This window comes from Pelodiscus sinensis, chromosome 18, assembly GCF_049634645.1.
Source record: "Pelodiscus sinensis isolate JC-2024 chromosome 18, ASM4963464v1, whole genome shotgun sequence".
NCBI classification, from domain to species: domain Eukaryota; kingdom Metazoa; phylum Chordata; order Testudines; family Trionychidae; genus Pelodiscus; species Pelodiscus sinensis.
The window spans coordinates 18,012,194-18,036,882 of NC_134728.1; the positions used below are offsets into that span (position 1 = coordinate 18,012,194).

Here is a 24,689-nt window from a genome sequence, read left to right on the forward strand (position 1 = left end):
ACCAATAAAGCTTTTTTCGTTCAAGCTCAGCTTTGCCAATATAGCTGCTTCCACATGAAGAGTGTCTTACCAATATGGTATAACAGCATTCCTATATCAGTAAAGTGCTTCTACTTTTGACATGGCCTTTGTGTACAAATCTGTGCTTCTACATTACTTTACTATGTACTTTAGAAATGTCTTAGCCAATTTCAATTTACTATCGGTGCTGCCTTGCATGTGATGGCAGATCCAATGAGGATTATTTACTTTGGAAGGATAATGGTCTTTTGTCAAAAATACCTATTGTTACTGTGAGCCTGAAATACTTTTACAATGGAAAATAGAGATGGCTCCATGAAGACTATTTTGATAAACCCAGAGCAGCTGTCACGGTGGCTTAAGAGCACATCCTCAGGAAGCCATGATGTCTTAGGGAGCATGAGAAAAAAATGGCATTTCATTTTTATTGTAAGTGTAATGACACAGATCTCTCTGGTTTCTACTGTGGAATCTTTCCCTTTGGGGCAGTTTTGTAAGTTCGACCCTGTTTATTCAGCACATTCATTATGGGGAAGAGGGAGAGAACTGGACAGGGTGTAACAAAACTTAATCACAAATCTCACCATCCTCCCTGCCTTCTCACATGTATATTTAAAACAAACTCACTCCCCCTTACCCCCTTCCATAAAACCTTACCAGAACAAGACATTCCTCTGCTGGCTTCTCCCTCTGGGGGAGAAGACGAGAGAACAAACCGCTGACAGGTATAGTCACGTTGTTGAACTTACTACGGGCAGGCCTTCAGACACTAGGGTGATGAGTATGGTGTAAGAACAGAAAATGTCCTACCTAGAAAATAATTGCAAGCAACAATGATCTATGCTCAAAAGGCCTTTAAAAATAAGATCAAAGCATAACATAAATCACACAATAGCATGTAAGGTGGAACCCTCTTACAGGGACAAGAACCTCACACTCCAGGGATACATCTACACGTGCTCCTGCAGGCATGGAACAAAGCTAAGGAGAATGGACTTTGTGCGCGGAACCAATGTAGGCTTGTAGGTTGGAATCTTCCCCCACTCCACAAGCAGTAAACAAGGGAGCCCACAGCTTCTTTGTAGCTGATCTTCCAGTCCTTGGAGTCACTTTGTAGCTGATCTTCCAGTCCTTGGAGACTCGCTTGGAAAACAAGTGTGACATTTGTGGCACTGCCTCTGCCACAATACAGTTCTAATGGTGAAATCTGTCCTTCCTATAGTCTTCCTATGTGCTGAGCTGTACAGAACTTGTATGAAGCCAAACTCTGGAGGATACAGAGTACCTGCTCCCTGATCATCCATCTACTGCACTGACTGCTTCCTTAGCTGCTGCTCAGAGGGGTGAATTTGTAGAATAATAGAACTGGAAGGAACCTTGAGAGCAATGTTCCCTCTAATTTTGTCCATCCACGTATAGAATAAATGTTATGTGCACCAAGGAATGTGTGGATGTGTACCACCAATAAAAACACACGCTGGCAGTTGTGGGCACTCCTGCTAATCAGCTGAGTAGCACCTGAATCTCTCATGGGTGGCTGCACAAATGCACAACTTAAAAGGGAACACCTCTCAAGAGGTCATCAAGTCCAGTCCCCTACACTCATGACAGGACCAAGCACCCTTTAAACCATCCCTAACAGGTGTTTGTCTAACCTGGTCTTAAAAATCTCCAATGACAGAGATTCCACAACTTCCCTAGGCAATTAATTCTAGTGCTTAACCACCTTGACAGGAAGGTTTTCCTAATGTCCAATCTAAACTTCCCTTGCTGCAATTTAAGACCATTCCTTTTTGTCTTATCAGAGGTTATAGAGAATATTTTTCCCTCCTCTTTTAACAGCCCTTTAGGCTACATCTACACTGTAGCCTTCTTCCAGAAAAGCTTATGCAAATGAAACACAGCGTGGAATATCACCGTGCTTCATTTGCATAATTAATTAGGCAGCTGCTTTTGTGTAAAAACCCCCTCTTGCGTAAAAAGGAGCAGTCTACACAGCTCCTTTTTGCGCAAAAGCCTCTTGCGCAAAAACGGTTGCTAATGAATTATGCAAATGAAGCATGGTGATATTCCACGCTGTGCTTCATTTGCATAAGCCTTTCTGGAAGAAGACTACAGTGTAGCCCTAGCCTTAGATACTTGGAAACTGCTATCACATCCCACCTCAGTCTTCACTTTTCCAGATTAAATAAACCTAGTCCTTTCAATCTTCTTTCATAGGTTGTTTGCTGGATCGTTAATCATTTTTGTTGCTCTTCTCTGGTCCTTCCCCATTTTGTCCAGATGTTTCCTGAAATGAAGTACCTAGAACTGGACACAATATTCTAGCTGAGACCGAATCTGTGCAGAGTAGAGCATAAATACTTATACCTTGTTTACAAGACTCCTGTTAAAACATCACAAAATGTGTGTGTGTGTGAGGGGGGTTGTTTTTGTTTATTTGCAACAGTATCACACTGTTGACTCATATTTTGTTTATGGGACACTATGACACCTCTCCCCAACCCTTTTCTGCAGTACTCCTTCCTAGGTAGGCATTTTTTATTTGTATGTGTAGGATGCAACTTTCTGTTCCTTTCTAAGTGGAGTACTTGGCATCTGTCCTTATTGAATTTCATCCTATTTTCCTCAGACCATTTCTCCAGTTTGTCCATGTTATTTTTAATTTCACCCTGTAACCACAGTTATAAACTGTATATCACTACACACATCATGTTTCTGTTTGATATGGATCCTTATCCCCTGGTATCTGGGTGTCTTTCATTCGACTTTACATGGAGTTTCACTGTGTCTGAAGCACACACTGCTCTAACTGGTACATTGGCAGAGACGAGATGAAACTGTTACTGTGAGAGCCTTGCCCTCTGCAGCTGCTGATCTCTAAAATACCCTTGCTAGACCCATCTGCCTCTTTTCTGGCTTATTTCAGACTTTTTTCCAAAGCCTTCTTTCTCCCTTGCCTATGCTGTACCTTTTAAATTGTCCTCCTCTGCTTAATTCTCCAACGGTTTATCCCATAAATAGCTAAGATTGATTTCAGTGCCGTTATGAGAGAAATGTTGCCCTGCTCTCCCAGGAGTGTCTTCTAAGGCCTGTCTACACTCATGATTTTTGTCACCAAAAACCCCTTTTTGCAGTTCAGGAGCCAGCTCAGCACACATCCTAAAGTTCTGGAGCTACTGTTCTTCATCCCATGCCTGCATGACAGTGTGATCCCACCACTCTGTGCTGGCTTCCCTGTGACAGCCAAATGCAATGCCACTTTACTGCTGTCTAGAGTTTCCAAATGGGCTTCAAAAAAAAATACCGGACACACTTGATCTCAGAACGGGATGGGAGATGGGGGGGTCTGGCCGGGAGGAGAGCAGGGCTGGCCGGGAGCGGGTCAGGAGGAGCGGGGCTGGCCCGGGGATATCAGGGAAAGGAACCAGCCAGCGGGAAGCAGGGCTGGCTGGGAGGGGCTCGGGAGGAGCAGAGCAGAGCTGACCCAGGCACATGCAGATCCCGGGGTGCTGACCACCCTGCTCACAGTCCCGGCAGGGCATGCGAGCGAGTCTGGTCCTGGGGATTCCATCCTCCTCTCTACAGCATAGCTGCATACTGCCTGGCTGGTAGACATGCTCATGCAGTGTGAGCATGTCTGCCAGCCAGGCAGTGCGCAACTACGTACTGATACTCATGATCAGGGCTCGACAAATAATACAGTCTACTAATCTGTGGTGAGTAGATTGTAACCCGAAAGAGCTGGGTTCAGGCGATCTGCGCATGCGCAGAACGATCTGCACATGCGCAGATCACCGGACAGTGCGGATGGCGAGCAGGGCTCGACGTGGTTCGGCGAGCCCTGCTCATGATAATAATAAAAACTTACTTAATTAGAAAACAGTGGACATTTATATGTCTGGTATTTTCTCAATTTGTTTCCCGGACAGGAAGGTCAAATACTGGACTATCCAGTTCAAAAGTGGACACCTGGCAACCCCACTGCTGTCCCTGTTACTCACATTGTCATCCACATCTGAGTCTTCTTCCTCTGATACAAAGTCCATAAGTAGCTCTGCTGCAATGCATGGTGTCCAAAGGATGTTGAACACAGAATAGGAGAGAAGTCTAGGATCCACACTTCCTCACAGCAGATGCTGGAGTGGGCAGCAAGGCCGGTCAGTTTCAAATGGCACGAAAGTAAACTGGAAGCCCCAGGAGGGCTGTGAAGCAAAGACATTTTTCACATTTGCAACATGCCTTGCATGATGTTGCAGGTTCCCACAGTGCCTAGTGACTGACGGTGATGCCAGGCACTAAGGAATGCTTACCCACATTGCTTTGTTCTGTCTGTTGACAGGGCGGGCTAACAATGTGGTCATGATATGTCAATGGAGTGTGGCAGTGTAAACATGATTTGGCGACTTATGAATGTCAATGGTACTTTCATTGCCAAATCTTTCCAATGTAGACATAGCCCTCATTATGCTTCTGTGGCTGAAAATATTAACAGCAATTGAAATTAAGAAACAAACACTGCTCAGGATAATTAGTGATAAATTAGTGATGTAGTGACAGGCACAGCTGAACAGTTCTAGGCAAGGTTTTCACAAATGATTAATGATTTAGTGCTTCAGTTTAGTGAAGAACAAATTCAGATACTTCAAGGGTCTTGTCTTTGGAGCACTCTGCAAATCAGGCCCCTTAAGAGGTTATGTACCATCACTAGTTATTTTTCAAAATTCTGCCGTAGGTTTGCAGATCTCTGGGTATGAGCCATGTTAAGATGGGAAAATTGGTATATTTGTGGAGGGGAAAGTATTTGCCCTTGAAGGTGCCACTCAAAAGAAGAGGGAATATTCTAATGAAGAGGAATAAATAGTTATTGTCTCCTATCCTACAAAAATAGAATCCCTTAGTGATCCCAAAATTAGAAAGCAAAGGAAAGAGGGAGGTATTTGGCCTTCCTTTGAAAAGGAAGTTGAAAGTAACTATATATATAAAAATCTCTCGTTTCTAGGGAAAGTCTCTACCCCCTATTCGAGTTTGTACAGTTATATAACAGCTGGACTCTCCCTTCTCCACAGTCACTCACAAATCTCTAGTAGCAGAAGCCAGATGGAGAAAAGGTTCCATCAGGAAAGTTTAACTCAGCTGTGGAATTTCAGCCAATGGAGGACACAGTTCTCTCGCTGAACTCTCCAAAAGCCTTGGAAATCTTACAGTTGTGTCATATGCTGGTGTGGGGAATGCTAGCATTACAGAGACAGCCGCCAGCTCTGCTCTTCTGCTTTCTTTTTTTTTCACCAAGTTTAATTTTGGTAGCAGGATTCAGCATTTTTAAGTTGGAAAAAACTGGTGCAAGGAGATATTTTAGGAAAACTCCGTCTTGTGAACAAGCTGGAGCCCATCAAACTGAGCTATTAAAAGAAAGACATTAGTATTTTTAGACTGTCCAACCTGGGAAAGCCAACCTGTGTGCCATAACCACTGAGTTGGGCCTGCTCCCCAGATTGTTATGCAGTGTGTGGTCAAGGATGAGGTGAAGCTTTCCACCGGGGCAGCAGCCCATTCTCCACTCACTTTGGGATATCCTCTGGCAAGCCATTCACTCCTGCCCTCATGCACCCCAGCTCATCTGATCTTCCTCTCTCTGATCCCCTGTTTACCCTCTGCTCCAGCAGCTCACTTCCATTAATCTCATACCTGCACCTCTTTAGCATGTCTCCTGGCTAGTAATGGTGGGATCCAGCCCTATGGGCTAGGAAGAATGTTGGGGTCTGTTTAAAGCAATAACATTGCTCTTCTTGGAAGATAGGGCTTAGCTACCAGCTGGCATACAAGGACCTAAAACCCAAATCCCACATAAAGGACCAGTCTTTAAGGGGATGACCAATGTGATTAGTGACCAAGCAAGGGTGAGCTCACTTTGAAAACAAAAGATTGTCATGAAGGTTTGTCTTGAAGGGTCGATTAAAAAAAAAATCCATTAAAAGGAACAGAAAATCATCTGAGGGAAAATGGGGTCTCTAGGGAAGTATCATAGAATCATAGAACCATAGAGCTGGAAGAGACCTCAGAAGGTCATCAAGTCCAGCCCCCTGCCCAAGGCAGGACCAATCCCAACTAAATCAACCCAGCCAGAGCTTTGTCAAGCCGAGACTTAAAAACCTCAAGAGATGGAGACTCCACTACTTCCCTAAGTAACCCATTCCAGTGCTTCACCACTCTCCTAGTGAAATAGTTTTTCCTAATATCCAACCTGGACCTCTCCCACCACAACTTGAGACCATTGCTCCTTGTTCTGCCATCTGTCAATACTGAGAACAGTCTTTCTCCAGCCTCTTTGGAACCTCCCTTCAGGGAGGCTGCTATCAAATCCCCCCTCACTCTTCACTTCAGCAGACTAAACAGACCCAACTCCCTCAGCTTCTCCTTGTAGGTCATATGCTCCAGCTCCCTAATCATTTTGGTTGCCCTCTGCTGGACCCTCTGCAATGTGTCCACATCTTTTTTGTAGTGGGGGGCCCAGAACTGGACACAATACTCCAGATGTGGCCTCACGAGAGCAGAATAAAGGGGAATAATCACATCTCTGGATCTTCCGGCAATGTTCCTCCTAATGCAACCTAATATGCCATTAGCCTTCTTGGCTACAAGGGCACACTGTTGACTCATATCCAGCTTCTCATCCACTGTAACCCCCAGGTCCTTTTCTGCAGAACTACTACTTAGCTGGTTGGTCCCCAGCCTGTAATAATGCTTGGGATTCTTCTGTTCCTTGTTGAACCTCATCAGATTTCTTGTGGCCCAATCCTCCAATTTGTCTAAGTAACTCTGGACCCTATCTCTGCCCTTGAGTGTATATACCTCTCCTCCTAGCTTAGTGTCATCTGCAAACTTGCTGAGGGTGCAATCCATTCCCTCATCCAGGTCATTAATAAAGATATTGAACAAAACCGGTCCTAGAACAGAACCTTGGGGCACTCCGCTAGAAACCGACCACCATCCTGACATCGAGCCGTTGATCACTAACCCACTGGGCCCGACCTTCTAGCCATCTTTCTATCCATCTTACCGTCCATTTATCCAATCCATATTCCCTTAACTTGCTGGCAAGAATATTGTGGGAGACCATATCAAAAGCCTTGCTAAAGTCAAGGTATATCAATCACATCCACAGACTTTCCCATGTCTACAGTGTCAATTACCTCATCATAGAAGTTAATCAGATTGGTCAGGCATGACTTGCCCTTTGTGAATCCATGCTGACTATTCTTGATCACTTTCCCCTCTTCCAAGTGCCTCAAAATAGATTCCTTGAGGATCCCATCCATGATTTTTCCAGGGACCAAGGTAAGACTGACTGGCCTATAGTTCCCTGGGTTGTTGTCCTTCCCTTTTTTGAAGATGGGCACTACATTTGCCTTTTTCCAATCATCCGGGATCTCTCCCAATCTCCACGACTTTTCAAAGATAATGGCCAAAGGCTCCTCAATGACATTAAGTATAAGTGATGCTGGGACAAATATGTGTTGCGAGGGGTACTTCAGTGGTCACATAGCCCCTGCCCAAACAATGAAGTACATAATGATACTTTTTAGAAGGATTTGTACTACTAAAATCATTTTACTTCATTATGTCTAGAATTATTGAGTTGTTACGAGACAATGGACCCACAATGAGGGTACGTCTAGACTGCAAGCTTCTTTCGAAAGAGAGCCTCTAGACCTCAAAACCTGATCGAAAAAGCATCTGCTTTTTTGAAAGACAGGGTCCACACTGCATGGACGCGCTCTCGAAAGAAAGCCCTGATTGCTCTTCACAGAATTGCCACCAAGGCACACCTGTGCTTTTTTCGATTGCCTCTTCTTTCAAAAAATGTCCCTGTTCTGCGTCCACACACGCCTTTGTTTGAAAGAGCTCTTTCAAAAATGGTGTTCTTTCTCGTAATTTGAGGTTTACCAATGTAAAAAAAAAATTTGTTTTTTCGATTTAATTTCAAAAGAACGCAATTGCAGTGTGGACGCAGGTGAAGTTTTTCGAAAAAAGGGCACGTTTTTCGAAAAAAACAATGTAGTCTAGACATACCCTGAGTGTAGAGCTCATTTTATTTCTTCATTGCTTCCCTGACTACAGTACTTTCCCCCCTTCTCTTCTTGTCCTTTGAAATGCTCACAGTTTCAATACTAACCCCAGTTATAGTTGCATTCAGGCCACTGAATAAGTTAAAAAACAAAACAAAACCTCAAACTGACCCACTGCCAAGCTGAAAAGTGAAATGAATGTGTGGAGAATTAGGGGGACCAAGAGGACGCTTCCAGGTGTTGGCATGCAGACACAGCCTTAAGCCTCAAACAGCTGCAGCACACACCAGCCTTCTGAATCTCTGATTCTCAAAAGTGTCAGAAAAGGGTAGCTGTGTTAGTTTGTAACTTTAAAAACAACAAAGAGTCTTCTGGCACCTTAGTCCTGGTCTACGATAGGGAGTTATTTTGAAATAACGCTCCCTTATTTCAAAATAATAAGCGGAACGTCCACCCTACCAATCCCATTTTCGAAATAACGGGATGGTTATTTCAAAATCTGTACTTCTGCTGTCCTTGGGGAATAACACTATTTCAATTTTGTTATTCTGGGAGTTATTTTGATTTTAATTGTTTTGAAATAATGTCCTAGTATAGACATGCCCTTGGAGATGAACAAAAGTATACAGTATCATGAGCTTTTGTGGGTAAAACCCAGTACTTCGGATGTGCACCTTAAGGAAATTAAGATGGATTCCCTGATGATGGACAGCCTCCCTGGGCTCTTCTGCTCCCTGCCAGGTGCTTTTAGAGTTCACTGGAAGCTGTCTGGTTACATAACAGCCCAATGGGGCTCAGGAAGGTACAATGTATTTCCGCTTGAGCATGTCCAAAAATGACAAAGGCTTAGGAAAGTGAGGTGCACTTGTTTCCCTGGCCTGCCAGCAGTTGCTAGCCTGCAAGACAACAAACTGGAGAAGCAGAAAGTTTGATGGTGACACCTCCTTCGAGTTGATTTGGGACTGAGAGAGTGAAAAATGGAAATGTCCCGCCAGTGCCAGCCAGCCCTCCATGCAAGTGAAGTTCAAGTCCATCTGCAAAGAAAGTGACTCACTCTCTTGCTACCCACGGTTCTAGCTGACCTCGGCAGCAACTAATGTCAATTTCACTGCTTATCTACAAAAGCCCAGGAAGGGTCTGGGGAGAGGGCAACGTCCAGATTAAGCACTTTTGATTTCTGAACTCTGGGTCTCTGATGGGGGGGAAAGTGTAGGCTCTAATTCCCTTTACAGAACCATGGGATGCCTGGTACTGTATAATTTTCGCTGTTCATATTGTAAGACACTACCGAGGTCATGGTACCTTCGCCTTTATTTTCCTGTTTTCTTTGAGTTTATTTTCCTGTTTACACATAGCCCGTGTAAACACACAGAGGTTGTCTTGGTTTCAGAGGCTTCCTTGGCTATTTCATTCTTGCTAAAGATCCACGTGTATGAATGGAAATCCATGGGGCAGCACCCCCTCCCGCCCCCGCCCACACACACTGATCTAAAAATAGAGACAGAGAGAGATTTGTGAAATGACACTAGCCATATTTATTGACTGGAGGATCGAGCCAGTGGCAACGAGGAGCGAACGCCTGTGCCAATAACAAGATGGATATTATTAGGGCGCTGGCAAATTTCGAGAGACTGGAGCTTGAGTTTTCTGAATGTTTTTTTCTGCAAAGGTAAAAAAGCAGCAGCTTGAGTTTCTCTGGAGAGACGAGAGAAAAGCGCACAGAAGCCCCCGTTGCTTTCAAAGCTTTTGCAGTGCCTGCAAGTTTTGTTTAAAAACACACACACTGGGATTTTTAACATCATCCATATTTCTCTCCCTCTCCCGCTCGCTCTGTAACTTTCTGCTCAACAATTAAGTGCTTGTGCTGCAAGACTGAGAAAAGCCACAGCGCTGCCTTGGCCCGGAGCTGGGAGACGTCATGGATTCCTGAGTGTGAAGTTTGCAGGAAAGCCCTCAGTTTGGGAGATGGAGGCGATCCAGGGGTTTCCATGGCACTGGGATAAACAGGAGGAAACAGTGAGGGAATCCCGTTATTTTACAGCATTCAAAGACTATAAACACTCAGAGCAGGGAAGGAAGTGGCCTTTCCCTCTCTAGTAACCCACATCTCAGAGCAGAGCACTGACTTCACTTCAGGAACACTCTCAGCCCTGTTCGGATCCCTCTTTGCACCTCCAAAGCCAAGGGGAAGCGAGCAACGGGGGGTGCCTCTCTTCGGGCAGCCTGGGTTGACTATGGTTTAAAGAAGATTTTTTTTCCCACTGCCACTGAGTATTTTTTTTTAAATCCCAATGCAGAGAGAAACTGCCTGCAGGCTGGTACATTACCACCACATCATGAGGTCTATGGATCAAGGTAGAGTCCTCACAGTTCTATCTTCTCTCTTGCTCTTTCTGTCTTCCTTCAGATAATTCTTTATAGATCTTTCCTATAGGAGCAGCGGTTATGTTCCGTTTGGGGGTGTCTCTGCTTTCTGCTGCACAGCTAAAGGATCGCTAGGTAGGACCTTTTCCAGGGGTAGAACTTCAACTGCGGAAGGTACAAGGAACCTTTCAGGCTTGGTTTGAAGAGCTTCAGACGGGTGCTCCAAATGTGTCTAAACAAACCTCCTTTAAAACTCAGCCAGAGGGATTTTACTAACCAATTGTGTGATTAACCCTTCATTTACCTCTTACAGGCTGGGGGGAGGGGAGAGCTGCGTGATTTATGTGCAACTTTTAAAGAAGCAAAATAGTATTTGGACTGGCTGCTGTTCGAAGTTGCTTTGATAGCCAACAATCAAGCGGACAGGTTAGCTTTGTTTTGGATTTCCTTTCCCCTTCCCTTTTCTATATCCCGCCTATCGGTTTCCAGTGTGATGCGCACTGGGTTAGCATGTGGTTTCGGTACTGTGTACACGCACAGAACTAGAATTTACCTTGAAGCGGAGTGAAGCCGCATGGCTCCGATTATGGGCCCCCTGGTGCTTCCCGAAGCTGCCATGCCGGGACAAGCTGTAGGAGACTCGGAGTTGTGAGCGCATCTGATCTGCCCTGCACCTTAGGACCCTTTTTGTGGGGCTAACGAGGGACTCGTTGGACGCGTGCTCCGGGAGGGGGACTTGAGAAACAAACCCACGTCAGAGTCGGGGCGCGCGGCAGGGACCCCCGGGGAGCGAAGGAAGGGTTAAATGCGCGGAGTGGGGGAGGAGCTTGCGCGGTGTCAGCGAATCGGGGTGTGCTCGGCGTGGACGGGACGGGACGGGACAGGGGGGGAGGCGAAATTTCAGTTGCCCTGAACCCAGCCGAGGGTTTCTCTCTCGCGCGCGCTGCACAAAACAGCCCGGAGGTTTCGAGCTCTCCCGGGGCTCGCGTGGCAGCAGGTTGCAGGTTGCTCCCGAGTCGCCCCCCCTCCCCCAGGGGGACCCTCACGGCTAAGCTGAAAGGACAGAAAGGAAGGGGGCGGGGACTGGTGGGCAGGACCGAGCTCCTCCCATGGGCACGGACGCTGGCGCGGCTGGAGCTGGGCAGAGGGCACGGGGCTAAGCTCAGCCCTTCTCTTGGCAGCCCCGGGGCGTGCAAACCCGGGGCAGTAGGCGCCGCGCAAACTTCGCCCGGGCCTTTCCCGGCTCAGGGCTGGTGGCTCCCGTGGCCGGGGGGGGGGGGGGTAATAACCCTGCTGGGAAAACAGAGAAGCACGCGGAGCGGCGGCGCTGCCAGCTTCGGGCAGAGCGGGGCACCCAGGGCTCGGAGCGGCGGCTGCTGCCGGGCGAAGGGAAGGACCCGGCGCTGGGAATGCGGCATGTTCGTCTCAACCGGCTCCTTCCTCTCCGGGCCCGAGAGCCGAGCCCAGGCGCGAACTGCTGCACGGGGGGGGGGGCGATATTCACCGAGCCCCCCCAGGCCGGGGTGTCTGGGCTCGGCTTTGCCCAGCCGGGCGCCCGGGCCCGTGGCGCGGCTCCCCGAGCGCGTGTAAACGCAGCGGGAAGCTGCCCCGCGGAGTTGCTCCGCGTGGACCGCCCCGTGGGCGGGTGAGGAGGGAAGCCGGGGCGGGGCCCTCTGCCATTGACTAGCTCCAAGCCCGGCCCTGCAGGGCCTGGCCAGAGCCATCTCCCGGAGAGGGGCTGCCAGCGCCGGCCGAGGGGCGTGACTCCCCGAGGCGCTGCGCCCGCCCCGCGACAGAGTTGCAGGGGTGCGAGCGGGCGAACGCAGCAGAGAGGGCACCTCCCCTCCGCTCCGCCTTTCAAAGCGGACCTAAAGGTGGGGGCGGGAGGGCTCTGCTCCTCCTCCCCCGCAAGCATGGTGCCGCTTGGCTGCGCCCAGGCCGACGCCTTTCTCACACGTTGCCTGTTTTGCATTCAGCAGTTCCCAGCCGGGGAGCGGGGCCAGCTGGAAGCGCTGGTCTGAAAACGCCGCAGCCGCGGTGTCAGCCGGGGCCACGGCACCCAAAGGGTCGCTTGGCAGGGAGTGACGCTTTTCCTTTGCTCAGCGGATAGGGCGGCCCTGAGGAGACCCGCTGAAGCCCCCTCTTTCCCATGCACCTCCTCCCTCGGGGCTGAGCCACAGTTCTTTGCAGTCAGGTGGAAAGACTCTCACTGGCTTCTCATCAGGCTCCATCGCCCCTTGTCCTATACATATTGGCTACATCTACAGTGGCATGACTTTGCTCAAATACTTTTAATGCAAGAGTTTTTGCGGTAAATATTTGCGCAAGAGAGTGTCTACACTGGCATGTGCCTTTGTACAAGAGATGTGCTTTTGCGCAAAAGCATCCATGCCAGTGTAGACGCTCTCTTGTGCAAGAAAGCTCCGATGGCCATTTTAGCCGTCGGGCTTTCTTGCGCAATAAATGAATGTTGCCTGTCTATACTGGCCTCTTGCACAAGAACAGTTGCGCAAGAGGGCTTATCCCTGAGTGGGAGCGTCAGAGTATTTGCTCAAGAAGCATTGATTTCCTACGTTAGAACGTCAGTGTTCTTGCGCAAGTATTTGCAGCCAGTGTAGACAGGTGGCAAAATCTTGCCAATGTAGACACAGCCTTTGGCTAAGTCTACACTGGCAGCTTGTTGCACAAGAACTCTTTTGTGGAAGAGTTCTTGTCCAAAAACTCTTCTAGAAGAGAGTGTCTACACTGCCATGTGCTTTTACGGAAGAGAGGTGCTTTTGTGCAAGAGCATCCTTGCCAGTGTAGACACTCTCTCGCACAAGAAAGCTCTGATGGCCATTTTAACCGTAGGGCTTTCTTACGCAAGAAATTCATGTTGCCTGTCTACACTGGCCTCTTGCGCAAGAACAGTTGTGCAAGAGGGCTTATTCCTGAGCGGGAGCGTCAGAGTTGTCGCGCAAGAAGCCCTGATTTTATACATTAGAACGTCAGTGTACTTGCGCAAGAACTCGCTGCCAGTGTAGACAGGCAGGAAGTTTTTGCACAAGAGTGGGTGCTTTTGTGCAAGATCAGGCCAATGTAGACACAGCCTTTCTATAGCCTACAGGGCCCTTTCCTGATGCAGCCCTGTTGCTCTTCCCCTCCAGATGTACCCAAGATTTCAATCTCTACCTCTGCTTTTCTCCCTCTCTTTTCCCAGCCCTTTCTGTCACACACACATACACGCTGCCAATACAGAGGGAAAAATGGCAGGTTCCTCCTTGCTCCTTTGTCTCTTGGCAGGTTATATTGTCCCCTGCTTTGGGAAATTTGCTTCAGTCCCCACATAGCTCACAGCTACCTGAAGCACTTGAATGGTGCCTAGCAAGTTGCCTTGCATTATAAGCATCTCTTATAATTTCTCAAAGCTGTCAACAATTCCAGAGGAAACTCTTCCATCTTCCTCTCAGCTTTGGGCTGGATGTTGTCTCTGGAAAGCCAGCAACCCGCTGAGGCGAAAGAAAAGTTTGGGGGTTTTCAGATTAAACAGAGGAACCTCAGCAAAGCAGCAATGCAATATGTATGTGCTACTGTATCCTCAGTTAGTCAAGGGAGGATTAGATCCTGGTTTCAACCAGAACCCAGACAAAACTCCCACTGATGCCATTCCCAGCACAGGGATGGGAGGAAAGAAGAGGGAAGGCTGATGTTTGGTTGATTCATCCCTGATATAATCCTGCTCCTCTCACTCCATAGGGTAGTAGCCCAAAGGGAGAAGAGAAGCACTAAGCCATCCCTACACAGTAATAATATGGTCACAGTATAAGGAATTGTTGATGTATGTGTTTTTTCTATCTTTAGTGATCATAGCAACACAAAATAAGTTTGTAAAAGTGAGGGGCAGCCTGCTGTTTGTTCACAGAGTAGGTACAACATGGGCAACAAAAGCTTTACCTCTCTCTTGAACCAGCTCTACAGGTGAGAAGATATGTCAGCACCTTTGCTCTTTTGACCCCTTTGGCCTGTGTTGTGAATGCCAGCAAGGATGCCAATCTGTGTAGGGGTTTCCACGAGGCAGGCAGCCCTTCATCTAGTAGGGGCTGGTCTGTAGTCACCAAGCCCATTTTTCAGACAATGCTAAACAGCCATAAAATCTTAAGGCCTTTCAGTCACTGGGCTGAATTCAAGCCAGTGAACATTCCAACTCTCCCAAACCACCCATCCTCACAAATCTCACATAGCACTGGCTAGTAGCCCTGTATGTGTGAAATTGGATTCACCCTTCTTTTCGTGGTTGTGTCCTGAGGCGAGGGGCTGCCAGGAGACAGACCTGGAGCTGAATGTCCTCAAAATCTTTCCTCTAGCAAGGAAATCTCATTCACAGAAATGAATGTGAAGCTGCCATAACCAGAAGATTCTTTTTATAAGCGTCACTCTTGGGATGGGCAAGGGATAATCATGTCTTAGCGTTTCTTTTCCACTATTGGTCTTATTTTTTTTTACTATGATATGTACATTCCATTGGTTTGCAGAGCAGACTATAGAATTTAATGGGAACACGGACATTATGAGCAATGTTTCCATTGGCTTGGCTTGCCAAACCACTTTGAGTCTGAAATTGGGGGTAATATTTGACTTAAGCTGACCCCAAAAAATGAGTTTGTGCTTGTTTTAACAGAACATATAAGGAATAGGTCCCTCCCCCCTTTTCTTTACTGAAAAACAAAACCAATCCCAAACTAGTCATTTGGAGTCAAAACCTAATGAGCTCACTTTTAAGAGTTTGGATAAAATCCACTTGTAACTTTTACAACTTTTAGGGATCTAATGTGCACCACATATACCATGGGTGCTACCAGTTTGCTTTTGTTTTAAGATAAATAGTATTTCCTCTGTTTTTAACTATGACATGTAAGTGCCAGATTTTTTAATATGGTCCTTCCCTTAAAAGAAAAAGTTTCATATGTACATTGATATTCTAATATTTTTTCCTCCTCAAATGAATGTAAACTAAAGGTACCCTGGCCTATATAAAAATATAGTTCAAACCTATTTCAGAAAATTGACTAAAATTTGCTTGCGCTTGGGCTGTATTTTGATCAGTTGTATTTTTCTGAGAAGGCACATGGTTTGATACAACCTATGAAAGCGTACAGTTCTGGCATAATACTGAGCAGGCCTGGTAGAACTCAGGGGCTGTGTCTAGACTGGCAAGTTTTTCCGCAAAGTCATCTGCTTTTGCGGAAAAACTTGCCAGCTGTCTACACTGGCCGCTTGAATTTCCGCAAGAACACTGACGATCTCATGTAAGATTGTCAGTGTTCTTGTGGAAATACTGTGCTGCTCCCGTTTGGGCAAAAGCCCTCTTGCACAAGTCATTTGCGCAAGAGGACCAGTGTAGACAGCACAGTACTGTTTTGCGCAAAAAAGCCCCGATGGCTAAAATGGCGATCGGGGCTTTTTTGCGCAAAAGCGTGTCTAGATTGGCACGGACGCTTTTCCGCAAAAAGTGCTTCTGTGGAAAAGCGTCCATGCCAATCTAGATGCTCTTTTCTGAAAATGCTTTTAACGGAAAACTTTTCCGTTAAAAGCATTTCCGGAAAATCATGCCAGTGTAGACGTAGCCAGGTTTTTTAAAGAATTTTGATGGGTAAGATCAGTGTTTGTTTTTAAGCTTTATATTTTTTTAAAATATATATGTTAATGGTTTAGGGAAATTATACCAAGGGTCAATTATTGGGGAGGAGAGGTCAGGTAATAACTATTTAATGACCACATAACACTGCCCACAGTGGCTCAAGAACACTAGAACCAACCTCACAGCAGAGGAACCAGGGCACAAACCTAAAATTGGTTGTGAGGTCTATACCTAGATTTCAGCAACCAATTGTCAAGTGTAAACTCCTCAAGCACTATAACAATCTTAACATGGGGTCCTTGACATCCCCTTGCTACTCTGAGTTATGTCACACCCAGGTAAGCATTCCCTTGTGATAGCTGGTACCTTATAACAAGAATCACACCAATATTTAGAAGCATCAGGGGGTAGTCGAATTAGTCTGTACTGGATAAACTTACAGGTGCTACCAGACTATTTGTTCTTTTTTAAGTTTAGCAATATTTAGGCTATTCCCAGTCCAGGCCCACTGATGGGGGAGAGGAGCAAAGAGGGTAGTTGCCTCAGGGTCCAGTGATTCAAAGATTCACAGTAGCAGCTGTGAGGGCTGGAGCTTTGGGCCCCTTTGAATTGCTGCTGGAGTGCCAAAGCACTGCTCTGTGTGGCTGAGGGCTGGAGGGGAGGGGACCTCAACACTGCACCCTGGGCAGTGCTGAGAGCAGACTTTCTCCGCCTTGCCCCTTCCACTCCTCAACCCTGCCCCTTTCTCCCTCGGTCCCACCCCTTCCAGTGGAACAAAGCCAACCCCTCCTCCCCCACATTGGCCCTGGGGCCACAGTGGCTGTTGTTCCAGTCTTAAAGGGACAGTTACTTACCCCATGTCAGTTGCACTTTAGACCTCACTCCAAAGACAATGCTTGTAAACAATCTTATAATTTCTCTAATAATAGTTCATTTGGTGTCAATGGACTTTTCTTTTTGGGAAGAGAGTAACACCTGTTGCAGATCAGGCCTTCACACTAGTTAACGTCTCTCTAATGTCTGGTAATTTACAGTCAGAAAGGCTAGACTGCCCAAATATTACCTGCATGTGATACAGCTGTTATGAGTGAGATTAATACATGCAGCAACACACAAGAATTCAATAAAGTCACAACACTAAACACATTCTTATAATACCTTTATAATATTTTAACACTACTAACACCCAGGTGAGCCAGACTAATTAATTCCAGCTATGTATTTGTCAGTGTTCAGTTAAAACATGGAGATGTTGGTGAGAGCAGGCACCTAGTTTGCCAAAATCATGGAGAGTAGATGTTTAAAGATTCAAAAAGTTAAAGCTTTAAACTGTGAAAATACAATCTGTCAACATCATGTGTCAAAATATACAAAGTAAGCATTCTTGAATCAAACTCTTAAGTTCTCATGTAGCATTTTTCTTTTTGTGTACTGGGTTATTTTGATTATTGTCAATGGAAATATTTTTCATTAGTTTGTATGTATGGTTGCATGCTGATATTTATTGATTAAAAAACTCTAATCTTCAACCCTAAGTATAATGCTAAAGTGAATATAAATTTAGATCTGCATAAGGATTTCAAATTGAAAAAAATATTTTCATCATCACTTTATAACAATTTGTATGATATTAGAAAAATCTGGTTTTACTGTTTCCTCCCTTTATTTCCAGATTCTTGGGCCTGTTTTGCATAGGTAGTTGAGTACTAAATACTTTTACAAGTTTCTTTGAGTAAAGCTCCTCCAAAATCAAGTACTTACCCAGTGATGTGGAAGATTTTCCAGTTCCCCAAAATGGCAGTATGCACACAGTACATTTTAACTCATGCTCTCCGTAGAGGTTGCTGCAGGTATAAATGACTGCAATTTGTATTAATACTGAAAGAATTGATCTTGCTTCAAGATCTTGAAGCACCTTTATGGCTCATGAAAATAGCTTTACACCAAAATTTGTGGTAACTCTAAAACATGGTTTTTCCATCCGAGTGTTATGATTCTCAGAGGGATCATGATGAGGTGTCAGGAGTTATGGCCACCCTGCTCTTCCAATATCAGAAAATTAGAATGAGTCCCAACTAAGGTAGTAGAGGATCCTCTCTTGCATGAAATGGTCCTAGTGTGGACAAGGTTGAGATCCACCACAGCAAACATTTATGGTGTTGGACATTGTGGGTATGTCTACACTGTATGGCTATTTTGGGATGCCAGAGGTATCCCTAAAAGCTACCTGGTGTCTACACAAGCTGCCCATTATTTCAAAATATTTTTTAATAATCATGGGCATGTTATTTTCCCATCCCAGTAAACCTCATTGCACAAGGGTTAATGGATGGCTCAAAATAGCACGTTATTTTGAAATTTGACACTGTGCAGACACACCAAATTTCAAAATAAGCTATTTTGAAATATTCAAAATAAGATACTCAGTTTTCATAGCAAAAGTTGTGTATCTTATTTTGAATTTAGGGTACTGTGTAGATACACCCTTAGTTCTCCAGTTTGGTCTTTGCCTTTATAAACCACTGTAGCTCTAGATAGAAAATAGCTATTGGGAAGTATTTGTCATATTGTATTAATTAGAAGAAGATGCTGGTTTAAAGTTATTCAGCAGCTGCTGGACGCTGTCTTGGGGAATGTGTATTCAACTGAAGATATCACAGGCTACTCAAGTATGGTAGTTTTATCCTGCATATTTCTGCACCAATCATTATTAACAACAGGCTGTAGGCTGTCTTTTGTAAGATATGTAGCCATAGTAGCAGAAACTTAAACTGTTTCTGACATTTAATTTCCTCTGATGGCTTGTGACTATCTTTGGTGAAAGTTAGAAATGGTTCTCATTCAAAATCCCCCAGCCTTTGGAGGTATTCAGAAGCTAAAGCAATAATTGGACCTGAATTTCACAGCTACCAGTTATTTCTATTATAGTCTGAAATAGATTGGTGGATATTTTGAGGACTGGGACCATCTCTAGCAAAAGCAATACATTATTGGGTAGAATGCAGCCCACATAGTTGGAGAATGTGCCCACAGTTATCATTAACATGGAATTGCAGCCTTTGAAGACTACTAGCCCCAGAAGGTGACACTCCATCCTTGTCCTGTGAGACCTATCATCACACCTTGTTTTGCTTTTCTGTGAGCAGATGGAATCTGACCCAGTTTTATACATTAGGAATAGCTCTCAAGTTTATGGCAAGTTGCCAGTATAATCTCCAGACGGACAAAGCTGGACACCTCTGATCTGAGTTAAATCATGCATGTTGCCAGCATTTTCGCACAGCCTGTTAGAAACAAAGGACTGGAAGGTCCTTGAGGGGTCATCAAGTACAGCACCCTGTGGTAAAGCAGGACTGGTAAAACTCTTAGACCATCCCTGACAGGTGTTTGTCCAACCTGTTCTTAAAAACCTCCAATGATGGGGATTCCATAATCTCCTCTGGAAATCCATTCCAGAACTTTACTCTTGTAATCTGAAAGATTTTCCTAATAACTCACGTAACTTTCCCTTGCTGCAGTTTAAGTCCATTACTTGTTCTACCTTGAGTAGATGTGAAGAACAATTTAACCATTGTCCTTTTTGTAACAGCTCTTCACATATTTGAATGCTGTTATCTGGTGCCTACTCAATCTTCTTTTCACAAGACTAAACATACCAGCTACGTCTAAACTGGCATTATTTTCCACAAATGCTTTTAACGAAAAAGTTTTCCGTTAAAAGCATTTGCAGAAAAGAGCGTCTAGATTGGCACAGATGCTTTTCCGCAAAAGCACTTTTTGCGGAAAAGCGTCCGTGCCAATCTAGACGTGCTTTTGCGCAAAAAAGCCCCGATCGCCATTTTCGCGATCAGGACTTTTTTGCGCAAAACAAATCTGAGCTGTCTACACTGGCCCTTTTGCGCAAAAGGACTTTTGCCCAAACGGCAGCAGCATAGTATTTCCGCAAGAAGCATTGATTTCTTACATGAGATCGTCAGTGTTCTTGCGGAAATTCAAGCGGCCAGTGTAAACAGCTGGCAAGTTTTTCTGAAAAAGCAGCTGCTTTTGTGGAAAAACTTTCCAGTCTAGACACAGCCACCCAGTTTAACCTTTTCTCACAGATAAGGTTTTATAAACCTTTTATCAGTGGCATGCTACTGCATTTTTATTCAGGCATGCAATTCTATACATGCATGCAAAATGACATCTTCCATATGGTGTGACTTCTCATATGTGATGTCATGTTGGGAGGAAGACACCATTTTGTTCTACAAAATGGCATTCTCCATGTACATTCAGGGTTTGGATGGAATTATCCACTGAGCACAGCCAGTCCTGGGGCATGCAGTTCATGTTTTGCATACAGAGACCGCACTTCATTGTCTTTTGCCATTTTTGTCACACTCTGATGGATTCTCTCTAATTGGCCCACATCTTTTCTACAGTATGACACCCAGACTTCAATACCACACTCCAGCTGAGGCCTCAGCAGTGTCAAATAGAGTGGGACACTTATCTTCCATGTCTTATATTAATGCTCCTATTAATACACCCCAAACTGAAATTGGCCTTTTTTGCAACTGCATCACATTATTGACTCCAATTCAATTTGTAATCCACTATAATTTGCAGATCCTTTTCAGCAGTGCAACTATCTAGCCAGTTGTTTCCCATTTTGTAGTTGTACATTTGATTTTTCCTTCTTAAGTGTACTACTGTGCACTTTGTCTTTATAGGGGTCATCTTGTTGATTTCAAACCAATTCTCTAATTTGTCAAAATTGTCTTGAGTTCTAATCCTGTTTTCCAAAGTCCTTGCAACCCCTCCAATCTTGGTGTCACCTGAAAATTATATAACGGTTATTTCCAATCCATTATCCAAGAAATTAATGGATATATTGAATAGTACTGGACTTACTCTGCCCCTTCAGGACCCACTAGATACAGATAGCAAATCATCCCAGTTTGATAGCAAACCATTGCCTATTCTTTGAGTATGGTCTTTCAACCAGTTGGGCATCCACTTTGTAGTAATTTAATTTAGACCACATCTTCCTACTTTGCTTATGACAATGTCAGTGGGACTATGTAAAAAATCGTACCAAAATTACACTATATTTTTGAAAATCTAGCTCTAAGTATTTCATGATGTTTTCTGTGAGAGTGGGAGTGCTAGCATATTATTCAGGTCAAATTCCAGTGCTGGCAATCCTCTTTGCCTACCTTAAACTACAAGAGGAACACTATTGCATTCACTAGCTTCGTCATTTCACATCAGAGAGTATTGTGTAAACTAGTTTCTGCTGACCGATGTACCGCTCCAGCATTCCATCCCATGGGTACTTCTCTTCAATGGTGAATGAAGATGCTATATTCAGTATCTGCTTTCAAACTGTTATCTCTGTATGTGGTGACGCCTGCAAAGTCTGAAGTGCTTTCCAAGCCAGAAGGCCCAGTATCTACCCCCAAAAGAGTTTACATTTGAAAAATGACAAAACAAAGAAAAGTTGATCAAGTCAAAGATATGTCACCCACCTTCTCTTTCAAAACTCAGCGACACAAAAAGTAGAGGAAGGGAGAGCCACAAACAAAGTGACAATAAGTGTTTTCTACATTATATACTAGTGAGAGGGAGGATGGTCTAGTGGTTAGGGCATTAACATAGGACTTGAGATACTGGAGTCCTGGGCCCTACCTGATTTTCTGCATAACCTTCTGCAAGTCTCTTAGGCAAGAATTTTTAAAGGTAGTAGGATATAGGCTCCCAGATGCTTAAATCCCTTTGAAAAATGAGGTTGAGGTATCTAAATCAGTGAGACATTGCAACTCTGAGTGCAGCAACACCCTAAGCATCTTAAATAACTTGGGCCTAAAAGTCTCAGAGTAGCAGCAGTATTAGTCTGTAACTAAGGGTACGTCTAGACTACATGCCTCTGGCGACAGAGGCATGTAGATTAGGCTACCAGACATAGGAAAATGAAGCAGCGATTTAAATAATCGCTGCTTCATTTAAATTTACATGGCTGCTGCGCTGAGCCGACAAACATCTGATCAGCTGTTTGTCAGCTCAGCGCGGCAGCCATGTAAGTTTAAATGAAGCGGCGATTATTTAAATCGCTGCTTCATTTTCCTGTGTCTGGTAGCCTAATCTACATGCCTCTGGCGACAGAGGCATGTAGTCTAGACGTACTCTAAAAGAACTTAGAAAACAACAATGGTTCTGTAGCACCTTAGGGTATGTCTATACAGCAAAGTTATTTAGAAATAACTGCTGATATTTCAAAATAACTTTCCTAGTGTCTACACAAGCCTACTGCTATTTCAAAATTAATTCAAAATAGTGGAGGGCTTATTTCGAAATTGGTAAACCTCATTCCACGAGGAATAGCACCAATTTCGAAATTGCAATTTGAAATTGCTATTTCAAAATAAGCGCCGTGTAGATGCTTATTTCGAAATAGGGGGCCTCTAGCCCTTCCCAGGGTGCCCTGCTGGCCGTCCTGGCCACAAGGTAACTTCTGACCTGCTGCCCTGCCAGAGCCAATTCAGGCTGGCCTTAAATGCGATTCAGCGTCCAATCAGTGTGGATGCACTATTTCGAAATGCATTTTGTGTAGACACACAATAAGATAAGAAATAAGATATTTCGAAATAATGCTGTAGTATAGATGTACCCTTAGAGACTTACAAAAATATAGAAATAGTATCATGCGCTTTCGTGGGCACAACCCACTTATTAAAGTTTCCAAGGCTTCCTTGTTCCTCCTTCCTGAGCTGTATAGTGGGACACACAGCACTTTTCCCTACCTGTCACAGGGGTGCCCTAAGGCCCAGGTCACCCCTTGTTGCTCCCCACACCATACAGCCCCTATTAGGCTACTTACAGCCCCCAGGCCCAGTCACAAGCCTAGTGCACCCCCTAGTAAGGTAAATACGGCACCAACACAGCCCCACTTCCTCAAGGTATATACAGGCTTCTGGGCTATTTCCCAGGTAAGCTTCCTCTAAGTTTAGGTAGCTGGGATATGGTGGGGTGGGAAGGTCGGGGGTCCCGGGCCCTCCCACTCCACCGGGTCCCGGCCCAGGGCCCAGGGCCCAGTTGGCAGCGAATGCTCTTGCTGTCTGCTTGGTGGGGATGCCTACTGGATCACACAGAGTTCCCGGAGGGCAATCCTCCGCCCTGGGCCACCTCCTACCCCCACTGGTGCATTGCGCCTTCCTCTGCGTGTGGGTCCGGCAGTCACTCCCAGTCTGGCAACTCCTTTGCCCAGCGTTGTCGCTGTGGCTGCTGCGATGCCTGGAGCTGCTGCAGAGGTGGCTGTGGCTGTAGCTGTGACGGCTGGTGCTGCTCCTGCAGCAGCTGTAGCTATGGCTGCTGCAGTGGCTGGTGCTTCTCTGGGGGCAGCTGCTCCTCGTACTCTGGCTGCAAGCGCTGCTCAAGAGCTTCTGCCTGGGCTCCTTCCCCTTTAGTGGTCAGGCCCATCTTCCCTGACTAGCCCTCTTTTATACTCCGGCAGCAGAAGCATGCTCAGCAGGCTACAGTGGGTGTGGCCTTCCTAGCCATCCGAGTGGAGTTAACCACTTCTGGCTAGTGCGGGGGGATCTTATCAGCTCTGTCTAGACTGGCCAGTATTCCGGAAAATCAGCCGCTTTTCCGGAAAAACTTGCCAGCTGTCTACACTGGCCGCTTGAATTTCCGCAAAAGCACTGACTTCCTACTGTAAGAAATCAATGCTTCTTGCGGAAATACTGTGCTGCTCCCGTTCGGGCAAAAGTCCCTTTTGCGCAAAGCTTTTGCACAAAAGGGCCAGTGTAGACAGCTCAGATTTGTTTTCCGCAAAAAAGCCCTGATCGCGAAAATGGCGATCGGGGCTTTTTTGGGAAAAGTGCATCTAGATTGGCACAGACGCTTTTCCGCAAAAAGTGCTTTTGCGGAAAAGTGTCCGTGCCAATCTAGACGCTCTGTTCCAAAAATGCTTTTAATGGAAAACTTTTCTGTTAAAAGCATTTCCGGAAAATCATGCCAGTCTAGACACAGCCATCCTGTCACACTATCTTACTAGACACATTGAAAGACTGCAAGTTACTCATATGACAGAGCAATGAGAGTCAGGTAGACACCTAGATAATATCAGACCTGTTTAAGAAATAAACTATATAGTACAACTATACAGAACCCCCAATGACAGCCATATCCTAGGCATCGCAATAGAGGCCAGTCTTTAGGAGAGATCTGAGGCCCAAGGGGGTAGCAGCCTTGTGACCAGCTCAGGAAAGATGTCCTGTGCATTGAGGCAAAGATGGAGCTGGTTGGTGGAGAAGTGGATGAAGGGAGTCTGGAGGTGGGTTGCATTGGAAGTGCCTTCAGTGGGAAGTGTATAAAGGGACTTGCGTGGTTGGTTTTGTAAGGTTATTTTCCCCTCAGGGAGGAGTGAGCAGAATAGGGAGCCTTCTGAAGATGGGTAACAGAGTTCTCTTTCCTAAAGGCTTCCTAACCCAGAGGCCAGTTCTAGTTTGCTGGCTAAGCTCCATGCAAAACTGGCCCAATGTTAGACACCAGTGAAAATCCCCAGATGATTGAAATGAAAGAATGAGACCTGTCTGAAGCAGTGGCTGAGGGCAGAGGGGGATGCACCAGCC

At 45.5% G+C, this 24,689-nt stretch overlaps 1 protein-coding gene across 4 annotated transcripts in view; it reads left to right on the forward strand.

The window, feature by feature from the left end:
- The first annotated feature begins 10,111 nt into the window (after positions 1-10,111).
- Positions 10,112-24,689, forward strand: part of NFATC2 (nuclear factor of activated T cells 2) — a 145,306-nt gene continuing 130,728 nt past the window's right edge. For 3 of the 4 annotated variants that reach the window (XM_006129435.4, XM_006129436.4, XM_006129437.4), the window contains exon 1: positions 10,112-10,445. In XM_006129435.4, coding sequence (XP_006129497.1) covers positions 10,382-10,445 — 64 coding nt within the window. In that variant the 5' untranslated portion in view covers positions 10,112-10,381. Of the gene's footprint in view, positions 10,446-10,861; positions 10,881-24,689 lie in introns of those variants that run through there. The other variant, XM_025187908.2, reaches the window with a different exon arrangement.